The sequence below is a fragment of the Anas acuta genome, chromosome 3 (genome assembly GCF_963932015.1).
Source record: "Anas acuta chromosome 3, bAnaAcu1.1, whole genome shotgun sequence".
NCBI lineage: Eukaryota > Metazoa > Chordata > Aves > Anseriformes > Anatidae > Anas > Anas acuta.
Genome location: NC_088981.1, coordinates 41,592,187 through 41,605,145, shown reverse-complemented (window position 1 = coordinate 41,605,145; position 12,959 = coordinate 41,592,187). Strand labels below are relative to the sequence as shown.

The 12,959-nt window shown below is 37.1% G+C and overlaps 1 protein-coding gene across 6 annotated transcripts in view; it reads right to left on the bottom strand.

Annotated features, from left to right (window-relative positions):
* SIPA1L2 (signal induced proliferation associated 1 like 2) overlaps window positions 1–12,959 on the bottom strand; it is a 142,001-nt gene that overhangs the window by 84,102 nt on the left and 44,940 nt on the right. For all 6 annotated transcript variants that reach the window (XM_068676782.1, XM_068676785.1, XM_068676787.1 and 3 more), the window contains exon 3: window positions 1,741–3,445. In XM_068676782.1, coding sequence (XP_068532883.1) covers window positions 1,741–3,205 — 1,465 coding nt within the window. In that variant the 5' untranslated portion in view covers window positions 3,206–3,445. The remainder of the gene's footprint in view (window positions 1–1,740; window positions 3,446–12,959) is intronic.

Below are 12,959 nucleotides of genomic sequence, written 5' to 3'. Positions count from 1 at the left end.
GCTTACAGATAGCTATAAAGGTAAGAGGGTGACAGCTTATAACTGAATATTAAATGCATCACAATATTTACTCCTGAAGAATGCTACCTACAGAACAATCAACAACGAGGACAATAACAATTTACATTCCCAGTATTATACTATGTGGGATAAAACTCTTAGATGCTATTTCTTAAGTTTTTAATGCTATACTAACATACACATACTTTATTTCTGTCAAGAGATCATATGTACCTAACACAAGAACATAAATTAATTAGAGCTAATTACATTTGCATCAACTTTCCAGAAAGGTCGTTAGTTTTATTTAAAGCGGTTTCTCTTTGTATTTTCTCTCTCTCCACTGGGATTTTTCCTCACACACACACAAAATATGGTCAGCCTTTTGGAACCTGTAACTCCCCCTTCATAAAAGCATTTCACAAACTAGTCCTCTTTTATTTGGCTTAATCCTCATCAGTCTTTTCCATCTATGCCAGTTCTCTCTTCTCAGTCCCTCAAAAAACATACCACCCTTTTCTCAGTTTCCCTTCATTCTCTTCCACTCTGACTCCCTCAACATTTTTTGACCCTTTGCAACCTAACTTAAAATTCATTTTGTACCTTTGAATTTTTTGCCCATTTACTGCCCATCCTTGCTTAGCTATGGACCTTTTTCTTCATTCTGCATCACAGATCAAGGTTCTTTCTTCCTTCTCTTTTAAATGCATTGTTGTTTTTTTTTTGTTGTTGTTTGTTTGTTTTTTACAGGATATATGTTCTAGGTTTCTATCATATTGTGAAACTGTACTGGACACTATTTCAAGTCCCTTGTGAAGGGTCACAGGAGGAAGAAGCACAGCACAGTGCTCATTTCTTGCTGTTGAAATAGAGTTAGAAGGCAAAGTAAGTATGGTTTCAGCAAGACTCAGGCAGTAGCCAACACTCTTCTTAATGACAGAAGCATTTTTTTTCTTTTAATACCAGCCAAAAGATTGAGCTACAACTCATGATATGGAAAGGCTACAGAGGTAGTTTGGGGTTCTCCTTCCCACAAAACCAGGGATTGGGCACACACTGCATGATGCAGTCCTGAATACAGACAAAGTAGGTCAAAGAGGAAATCTCTTATCCGAATATCAATTCTAGCCAAGTTAGTTATTCAGTTCACAAGGGTACCCTGCTGTTTAGCAGTTTGAATATATCCAAAAAGAACAGGATAAAAAGCTATGAGAAAGTCACAAGACAACCTTATTTAGGCTCAAAATCTAAATATCATCAAAATCTCTCTGTTTAATGGGTACGCATACATACGTGTGTACAGTATGAAAGGCCCCAAAGACACAAGACAACGGTTGAATCTAGAAGGCAATGAAGAGCCTCAATAATAAAACCTCCTCTTTTAGAAACACCTTTTAAGAAATATTGATTTCCACTCCAGGTATCAGTATTTCCAATACATTTGTTGGCTATAAGTGTTATCTTTTCCTCCTGATCTCCAAGAAAGTTTGGTACAGAGAAGTTAATTTACCTACTGATCTAAATGAAACCACACTTAGTTAACTTAGACAAGTACTGTTTAGTTTTATATATAACCCAATGGTCTTGCTCTCACAGAGGGATATTAAGAGGCTTAATTTTAGTAAAGAGTTTCGAGATCCTCGGTAATACTTAGGTATTCCTACAGAGAAGAAAAAAATTAATAAGCAAGAAAAATCTAATGCATGCACACCTTGAATCTGTTGTATTACAAAAACTTACCTTTTGCGTAGAAGAACTTGCGGTAATAGTACGCTCCAAGATCAATATGCTCTATGATGTAACGCTTCACTTTCTCTCTGTGAATTGACTGGTTTTCTCTTGGTACTTCCAGTACTGAAACACCAGCATTTGTGCAATGGGAACTCAGAGAGGACTCAAAAGAACAACTTTCACCTGAAGAAAAAGATGCTGAATTTGCCCTGGAAAGTGCAATCCGTCTATCTCCTTCTCCACCAGTTTCATTCCTGAAGTAAGGACAGCTCAGTACTAAGTCATTGCTTTTCCCATCACCCTCATCAGCATCTAAATTCTCTTTTGAATTGAGATCCTCTTTGCTTCCCAAAGGCGATTCACAGTTTCCTGTTTGGCCTGCTGGCATCTGAGTTTGTGATGCAGCTGAAGCCCCAGTGGTTATATTTTTTCTTTTTCCCACGTTTACTCTGGTAGCCATTGCTTCATTGATGTTAAACAAAACGCTCTGAACATCATAATGTGCAAAACACTTCTGACAATTCCAAGAACGCACATTTCTGTCGAGTCTATCATCCAGATCAGATGAAAACTTAAAGGTTTCATGCTCACTTTTAACTGTTCGCAATTTTCTAAATAGAGATGTTTCTACTGTTTCTGATTTTAGCCTCCTCTTGAAAGATTTCTCCCTGTCTCGACCAATAAGCAGCGCACTATCCATATAATCCAAACCAGAAATCCTGACAAATTCTCCCCTGGAAATCTGTGCAGCAGCATGCAGACTTGGAGAAACTGTAGGATCACAGTGGAAAAACTCGGAAAATCCAAATGGAGCAAGGGTTTTATGTTCAAAGTTTTCTACTCTGTATCCTCTTAGCATTGCAAAAAAGCTTTCTCCAGACAAGCCTTGTCTGTCAATTGAAGAAGTACTTCCATACTCCCGATGAAGAGCTGCTCCGGTATTTGGGTTAACAGCATTCTGGTCTAACACATCTTCAGCATCGATATCGCTTATCGTCACATCACTGTTGCTTCTTTGCCTAATGGGATGAAGTCCCCTTTGAGGGGAATGAACAAACAGATCTCCAATAGAATATTTTCCCTCTGCAAATTCCAGTTCTAGTTCTTCTTGCTGCCCTTCAGTTTGGTCATTTTGTCCATTTGGATGTACTGATCCAACGCTTTCATAACTAGCTGGAGATCTGCTTTCCCAAGCAGCTTTACTCAACTCCTTAGAGCAATCCTTTTTAGGCGGCCATTCAGATACCCTTGCTCGAACACCCATTTTAGGCACAGCTGGTGTACCATTTGATTGATTATTTTCAGCTTTGCTAGATACATTTGAAGAAACAGGAGGACCCATGCTACCATTCAAAGCTTTAAGCTTTCTTGCAAAATAATCATCAGATTGCATGCTTCTTGAAGACTCCCTGAACTTTGAGGAAGTTCTGCTAATTTTGTGCTTATCTTCTTGCAAAGACCTTTGATCACTCATGTCCAGTCAGGGGGAGGGGAACCACTAGTGTTACATAAATTTACTGTTAGCTTTATTATTACATTGTTTTTTTATGGACCAGTAAACTGCAGTATAAATATGCAGTTACTGTCTTCTCAGAAGCAACAGAACCCTCAGTGCACCATTTCTGTACAACTCCTGGCAGGAGACCAATCTTAAAACATTTCCTTCAGTTCAGATGCATTCAGTTCAGCGTTAATCCAGGCAAATTTCTGTTATCTGTTTGTAAAAGAAATAAAATAAAGCGTATTAAAAAGTTTATAGTCAACAACGGTAAGCTTTCAATGTTGTTTGTACATACACAACACCCCATGAAATTGGAACCCATGAGACTTGCTTTCTATGGTTGTATATTCTTTGCCTCCTAAACCCCAGCAAATGCAAAAATCCCAGTTTCCCCAATGATTCCCATAGGATGTGAGTAGTTTGGACCTGCATGTCTGCTCATGGGCCAACCAGTACGTGCACACTGAACAACGTACTAGGTTCTGCCAAACATAGTAGCCATATACAATTTTTTTCCCCTCTCTCTCAATGCTGACAGCAAGTTTGATGCCTATTCTCTATCTAATCACCATTTTTTTATTTTTTATTTTTTTTACTTAACATGAAAGAAGAACACAGCCATCTCAGACATCTTTTTCAAGCTTGCTTGAAACAGACTAACACATATAGGAGTTACAGGGCAAGTCTGCTACATAATGTAAGCAAAATATGTGAAATAGGGCCTTCAATAAAGAAAAATATCCTGTATAAAAGAACATTTTAAGGATTAGTAAACTCTCTGGAGTGAATAAATGTATTTTTCTTCCTTCCCAAAGAGAGATTTCCTTACATTCCTTTATTTATGCTGTAGAAAAGTTAGAATTGCTTCTATTACATTATATTCCTCTGGCTGAAAAATTTAGACTGTTAATGCAGCTACTGTAGTAGAGAATGTCTGCTGCCTTCCACAAATACGAGAAGAGAATAGGCCTATTGGTAAGTGTTAAGTCACTTACAATTTTGGAATTGCTAGGACAGAAACATATACATTTTTTCAAATGGCTATAATGGTCTTAAGAATGACCATGATTCATGCTGTGAAGATTAATTTGAAGGCAGAGCCCATGCTTGAACCCATTACATAAAACTATACTAAAAAATGTGTTCTTTGAAACAAAAGTGGCAACATAATGATCTTTTAAGATGCTGCATATAAGTATAATATTCGTTTATGAGAGTTAAAGAAATCAGGTTAAGTTAGACTGAAATATGAATTCTCCCCTTACTTCAGTGAAGATATGAGATGGTAAGAGGAACTCAGAAAATTTTTTCTTTCCCCCTTACGTTTAACGCCACAAAAATTCTCAAAAAAAAAAAAAAAAAAAAAAAGTGAGGCAGGGAGGTAAATTGAAATTTGACAGTAGTTTTTCTGCTTGACAGGAAAAAGAAAAACAAACAACACAGAAAGGTGTGCTTGATACAGTGAACTTGAAGAGGCTTCTAGTGAAAGTGGTTAAAATCCAAACTAGAGTTACAGTAGGTCTGTGAACAGCAGGGTTTCTTTGTGACTCTTACCAGGAACAGGTAACAAGAATGACAACAACGTATCACAGCTTACTGTCACCACACAGACATTCCTCAGAACTCCTGTTCCATGGCTAATGATGTCAATTAAACTACAGTTTTTGGTTCCTCATACGACTAAAAATTGTTTAAACAACTGACATGTTCAGAAAAACAATCTTTCAGAAGTAGCAGGTGGGATTTTTAAATACAGACTCATGAAAATATAACAAAAAGGAAAATACCTATAAATATATTTAACATTTTTGTGGCACGAGTAATATCAGAGAGGTGAAATAAAAGGAAACTTCTGTGGGATTCACATGACGAGTCAATAGTATTTATTTTTTTTTTTTATACCAACAGAAAAATTTTTACATAATTCAACTTTACCACATAAAAACTCTGAAGGAAGACTAAGCTATTCCAGAATCCTATTTATCATTCTGCAAGAATATGAAGTAATGAAAACGAAGAGATCAATTTCACAAATCAGGAAAAATATTGGACTGCTTAATGAAGATTAATATTTATTTTTTATTTTTAAGTTACGGTAAATTACATCTTCTAGCCTTCTTGCTTTTACCTACACAAACCAATTCATAGAACTCATTACTCCGTGCAGATATTATTTATTTTTTAAATAAAAAATAAACTCATACAAAATGGGAAAATACATGAAAGGCTGTAAAAGGCTATTTTTAAGGCAAAAGGCAAAAATTTCTTTTTTTTTTTTTTTTTTTCATGTTACCCCTTTTTCCATCATAAACACTTGTGCAAGAGAGGTGATTTAGGCCAGGAACATAATCCAGGTTGAAATTAATTTGGATATGACATGGTGGGAGGCAAAAAAGAAAGAGCAACAAATAAACACTACCACCCCATTTACTTCCATTCCAAATCCATCATGTGATTTACTATTTAGCCTCACAAACTGCTGTATTTGTACATAGCAGGAGAGAACCTGAAGGAAACACGAAAGCAAGACTTTTTTCCAGTGGTGTCACCTGAAATACTTTGTGAAGTATGACCTGAATATTTTAAAACGAAGTACAATGTACGAAGTAGCATGTAAAATAAGAGTTATTCTTTGCTATGTAAAGCTTGTGTGACAGAAGACCAAATTCACATGTTTTAGAACTCTAGATTGACAACTTACTGGAAATAATATTTAAAGAACTGATACAATGTATTTAAGCTATACTAGTAAATTTTTTTTTTGTTTGGGTTTTTTTTACATCTGAAGTTGGCCTAGATGACAAAATCTGCCTGTTCTTAATTTAAAACGTATGCACTTTAGTACTGACCGTTCCTATAAATTCCTGTAAGTCAGCAGCATGCTTTGGTTGACAGCTGACCTATTCTATTGGATAGCACTATGTTCTGTCCTTTTTGTTCTTTTTAATGTTTTTCTCTCTCCACCTGAATTTAGCAACTCACAAACATTCACCTATAGATGGTGATACTATGTTATAAACTGATGTTGTTTGCCAAGTTTAATAAACTATTACTTCCACAAAGAACGCTGTCTTATCAACAGGACCATAAGTACCCCTCTCTGTATAGTCCTTTCAGTCAAGTTCTTCATTTCTTGCTTTTTTCTTGCTTTCCTAGCATTTAAGAATGGAATCACTGACAGTTACAGTCAAAAGATAAAAAGCTGGATGCCGCCTACCCTGCTGTTGTGCTCTTGCCAACCCTTCCCACTAAGGCTGCTGGATGTTATGCAAATATCTTAAGTTCCTTCCACACTGCTACAAAGACTTCCTTCTGAGCTCAATACAGCAGCTGGTTTGTTAGCCACAGTTACAGTTCTTTAAGATGGAAAGCTTCCAAGTTTCCTGGGGACCTGGATTTATGCCCACAAATGTTCCTGTGCCAGTAGCAGAGCAATGAATAAGAAGAGTACTATTGGACTACCCTGTCAAAAGGCGGCTGTTGGGTAACCCTGCCTCACGTCAGTCTTGATAAATGGAAATGAATTATTTAAGAAGTCTTTCTGTGGTCATTTTGTTGATCAAGAATTTGGAAATCTGCCCCTATTATTATGTAATGTTATCATCCTAAAAAGGATGCATAATTCGGATGAAAGTGTTAATCTCTACTATTTATCAAGATGACAATTCGTAAAAACTGACTCTCAAGCTCTACTAACCTTAAAAAATGGGAAGCACAATTTGATAAAATAGGAGTATAGGCAAGAAAAATACACCAAAAGCTAAAGATCAGACATTTCATTTGCATTCAATTCATTCTGCACAGCATTTTCTGTGTGCTCAGAGCCTGGTTAGTTTCCATTCTTAAGAGAAATACATCAAGAAATAGCGTTATGTATTTTGCTGATATAGCAAAGCAATAGTTACACAATGGCTACTTCATGGGAATTTGAGGTCTGAAAGAAAATTCTGCCTTTGGGTCCATCCTTTTAAGAACAATGAAAATGACCAATGCAAAGGAGAAATAAATATAGTTTTTAATTCATTGGTATTGTCACAAATTCTCAATCAGATAACCCACTGAACAAATCTGTCACAAAGTATTACTTCCTAAAACTAACCTTGCTCACTGAAAGAAAAAAAAAATAATAATTTTTGAAAACCAGGAAATATCATACAAAGTTTTGTTCAGGCAATTTCTAAATTGACTTTTTTCAGTTTATTTTTAAAGAACAACTGCATTAGAGAGTTTTTTTTTTTTCAATCATTATTTAGATATTTTTAGTGTATCTATTAAAAGCATTTATTTCTTAAATTTGCAGCCAAATTCTAATTTGATTCTTAACTTAGAACTACTCAATTTGGTGCAAAATGAGGGCTATTATTGGTTTTCAAGTGTGTGACCAAGATAGAAAATTCTGGTAACACTGAACTGTGACATCACATCATATGACAGCTTATTATGTCACAGGAGAATTATTACTCTAGATAGGAGTATAGAAAAGGAAGATAAGCTCTTCAAGCATTTGTTTTCATGCAAATATCTTTAGAAAACCATGATATTTAAGCATAATTGTTCTTAGATAGAATATTTCTTTCAAAGTATTCCATGAGGCTCAGTGAATATTAAAGGATAACAGTAACTATAATTGAGCCACTCATTCAGATTGCAGCTGTGGAAAATGGATTGGAAATAATAAAATGAACAAATTATGAGCACAGTTCATGAAAAAAAATGGTTCCGATTATTATACATCAAATTTACAATTAAAGCTACAACTATTACCGTATAAATGGTTACTTCTCATATGCATATTTCAGGCACTTGATTAATATGCAGAGATAGATAAGAGGCAAAAGAAAGATGGGAAGCCTCTCATTTGATTAACGGAAATATATCTGAGCTGCTATGCAATATTTGCTGTACACTTCCTTTGTTGTGCTGTCTTTCTTTAATTTATCATCTTCAGTTGCAAGATAAATGTGAAAGAAGAAAAAGTGATTGTTGAAATGATAGTTACAGAAGTGTACCTACCTACAGAATAATCTAGCAATAATCATGCCACAACCTAGATGGCTTCGGGGGTGGGAGGGAACTGGAGAGGGTAAAGCTAATTAAGAGTGACACCAGCCTACATGATTCTGAACAGTGGTATTAGACCACATTTCTTAAAGCAGTGCAGTTGCACTACTTTGGGACAGCTGCAAGATTCAGTGGTAACCACACACTTCTTCAAATACAGTTCTTTCCTCCAAGAAATAACTGGCGGGTAGATGTAAGTATGGAGACATGCAACGTTTGATTTTGGAGCACTGTATCTTAAGAACAGAACTTTAAATTCTGCACTTGTTCTATGCTACTCAATGAAAGGTGGTGGGTTTTATTTTTGATTTAAAAAAAGCATACAATTATTCCCAACATCTACAGGAACAATTCTGTAAGATTTAACAGTAAAAAACAGGCCCCCTCAAAAACATCAGATTTGTTTGTCCTAAGGTCAAGATGCCCTGTATGTCACCTTAGCTTTTCGAAAGACAATCTGTTAATAAGCCACACCTTCCAACTACTAAATACTGAACTCACTACTTTTTTTTTCTTTCAAAATATACTATATTCATTTATGAAATGGTACTAAAAACACAGTTACAAAATAGATATGTTCTTTCTTATAATTCATCATATCAAAACACCTATCACAAAGTTCTAGCACTTCTCTTCCTAGATGTAGGGCTTCGTGATATGGTTTAGTGGAGCACTTGTTAGTGTTAGGTCAGAGGCTGGACTAGATGATCTTGGAGGTCTCTTCCAACCTAGATGATTCTGTTCAAGTGTTGACACTGAGATGCATTAAGGTTAGCTCAATATCCTGAACAAATTAGACAGTAGATAGCCTGCTATTCTTGGAGCTCTGTTGTGAACTCTTCAGTTACGCAGCTTATGCAGAGTTTAACTGTAAAATTGGACTTGAAGTTATATCTTGCTCAGGTGGAACCATGTGAAGTAGCAGAGTGAAATCAATTATGTTGAAATCAACAGCAAAACTACCACTGACACACAGACTATGAATCTTCCAACTGCACCATTCCAATCCAGTTGTATTATTTTAACTGAAATCATGGAACCTCATAAAAATATGCAAAGGCCTAAATTATAATGCAATTAATGAAGTAAAGAGGAAAAAATATAAAACTCAGAATTTTTCCAGGAAAGGGTTAAAAGAATATGTACAAGCACTGATCATTCAGTTATCCCATGAGAAAGAATAAAGAAGAAAACTCCTCACAAATTATCATAAACCAGTATCATTTTTGGCAGTCTGATTCTTTACTAAGTGCAAATAGAAACTATATACCTGTCAGTCAAGTTCTTGTGTCAGTGAAAACTTTAAATAAACAGAATCCACCAAAGTGTCTTTGTTCCCTTTCATTCTTTCCATTCGTGAATCTACATGTCAGAGGGCAGGAAAACTAGAAAGAATCCTACTTATTGAGCTATAAGTAATCTGTTTCCTACAGGGAGACTAAAATGACATCCAGAACATAGTTTACATGCATGTACATTATCTCTTCAAGACAGAAGTATGGCAGACCATATGAAAAAGACATTTCCCTATCTTCAAGTATTTAGATGTACTTATCTCTCTTCCTGCAACATTTCATAGTAATTACAATTTTCTTGTAAAATCTTTATCCTTAAAAAAAATGATAATGCAGAATATTTATTCCAATACCATCTTTGAGAATGAAGAGTCTTTAATACATAATGATACAGATAATAACAATCAAGAAATACCAGTCAGCAGGTAAAAACAGGTAAATTTTGTATAACACTTTCCGTATCCAGCACAGTTCAAGAGCTTACAAAGTAGGAGTAAAAAGCTGTTTGTATGACATGCACTTTACCCCAGCCACTAGAACCTGTTCAGTAGGTGTAGTGGGGTTTACTTAGCAAGGTTTTGGTAGCAGGGGGCTGCATAGGTGGCTTCTGTGAGGAGAATCCAAAAACTGCCCAAGGTTAGATAACAGCCAGTTTCAGCAGGCTCCAAAGGGCCCTGCTGCTGCCCAGAGCTGAGCCAATAAGTGATATTTGCACCTCTGTGATAGCAGATTTAAGAAAAGGGAAAAAAAAAAGCAAACAAACAAACAACAAAAAAACTGCTGCACTACAGCAGCTGGGAGAGAGAGAACTGAGAACCAGCCCTACAGACCCCAAGGTCAGTGCAGAAAGAGGGCAGGAGGTCCTCCATGCGCAGGAGCTTGTGAAGAGGCCCCTGGTGGAGCAGGCTGTCCCCCTGCAGCCCATGGGTCCCACATGGAGCAAATCTCCACACTGCAGCCCATGGAGGAGCCCCCAGTGGAACAGGTGGATGTGGTCTGGAGGAGGCTGCGGCCCATGGAGAGCCCCCGCAGGAGCAGGCCCTGGGCCAGAGCTGCAGCCCGTGGAGAGGAGCCCACACAGGAGCAGGGGGCTTGGGGGAGCTGCCGCCCATGTGGGGCCCATGCTAGAGCAGTGTACTCTTGACAGATGGGACCAGTAGTACTGACAAATATCTGGAGTAGTTCTTGACGAGCTGCTGCCTGTGGGCAGCCCCCGCAAGATCAGTTTGGGAAGGACGGCATCCCATGGGAGGGACCCCAAGCAGAGCAGGGGCAGAGAGTGACTGTGAAGGAGAGGCAGAGACAAAGCGTCAGAGACTGACTGCAGCCCCCAATTCCTGTGTTGCTCAGGGGGAAGAGGTGGAACAGGGTGGATGAGGGGGAAGGTGGTTTTCGTTTCTTTCATTTTTCTTACTTCTCTAGCTTGTTAGTAATTGACTCCCTACAGTGAGTCTGTTTTGCCTGTGAAGATAATTGTTGAGTGATGTCCCTGACCTTATCTTAACCCTTGAGCCTTTTTCATCATGTTTTTTTCCCTTTGAGGAGGGGGAGCAAGACTGTAGTTGTGGTGGAGCTCAGCTGCCCACCTGCGTAAAACCACTGCAGTAGGAGAGGCCAGGTTAGAGCACGAATGAAGCAGCTTTAGTCTTTACAGAAGGACGTTCAGTTACAGTACTTAACTATCACACTGCAGCAAGTTTCACTGAAAACCAAGAACTCATTTGCAGTAGTCTTCCCAAGCAAGTTGCCCAATGTCAGAACCCTACAAAAAAGCAGAAATATCTATAGGCTCAGAAATTGTCACACGTCCATGGATTCTTGAATTGCCCGTTTGAACGCACACATTCTTATTTAAATTGCATAATCCTCCAAGGCAGGGACTGTTTCTTTGTCCTGTTCCAACAGGACCCCCATATGACGACCCCATTGTACACGATGCTACATACTATGATAATCCAGTTGATAAACAACAAGTGTAACAAAGTCATTTTCAGAGGCAAAGCTCAGAAAGATAGACAGGACTTGTGCACTGCATTTAGACCATTTAAAAACGAGGGAAAGGACTACCTTGTACTGACGCTGAGAAATCATTTGCATAATGCAGAGGGAAAGTCAGTAGTTGTTGAATAACCTGCTGCATGAAAATGAGGATTTGACAGTTTTGTGTCTTGGGATAACACCCCCAAAGAAAAATTCAGCATCTGCAAACTGACTAGCTGAAGAATACAGAGGAGAGTATTCACATTATACTTGAGAAAGGAATGCACTACATGTGTTTCATTTCAGTACAAACTTCAGTTTGTTAATAAGTATTAATAAATACTAAGGTGGCTAAAAGTTTACAATAAAGTTATTGTAGAACACTGGCAGAAAAAAGCAACTCAGCATTTTAGAAGAAATGTGGTCCATTATTTTAAAACAAAGAAACAAAAACATTCTAACTTTTCCTAGAGTTAATCACATCAGAAATTACCATTTTTCTTATAATTCTAGCTCAGCACTCAAAATGAGTATTAAAATTCCATTTGAAAAGCACAGCAGCAGGCATAGAGAAAAGCAAACAAAAAAAAAAAATCACAGAATATTAATAGAAGTCCTGTTTCATTGGAAAAGTAGCTGTGTGAGATTTCTTGCTCTCAACATATAACAAATTGCTACAGATGAAACGATGTGACAGAAAAATTACAAGTAGTTAAGTAACATCATTATCTATAGATATCACAGTCAGTCTACAGAAATTTAAGACTTCAGGAACAAAACATGATTTCTGACAGAAACATACCTTTAGATAACTTTAGATAAATTTCTGACAAAGTGTTAGCAATGTATTTTCTAGAGAAAGTATGACATCTCTGCCAGTTTCCTCAAACCATTTGCGGGATGTATGTAAAGCTATTTTCACATGCTGCTTAGAATTGCTTTCAACTACTCCAGAAAAAAAAAGAAAAAAAAAAAAAGAATATTGGAGTTAGAGCCTCCTGGGGTATCTGAAGAAATGGCTTTTAATGAAAGGTTGATAAGAAAGGAGAGAGGTGTTAACATTTTGACTTATTTCACATTTGGAGGTAGAAATTTGGTTACAGGTTCAGAGGCTACACTTAATTTGAATAAGGAGCAAAGTATTGTGAGAAGATAAATTGTTCAGTTAGTAGAAAGGAAGATTTGAAGCTTTGAGCTTTCTGAGTCAATATGCCACACTAATTTATAACAGGCAATTTCACTTCTCACAGGCCTATTACAGGGAGGCCCAAAATAAAGCTTTTTCATCCACTCAATAGAAAGATAAAACAAACAAACCTGTTTAGCAACTGAGACTGACTATTCCATGAAGCTGGTTTCAACTTCTGACACAGTACTCAAAAGAAATCTGG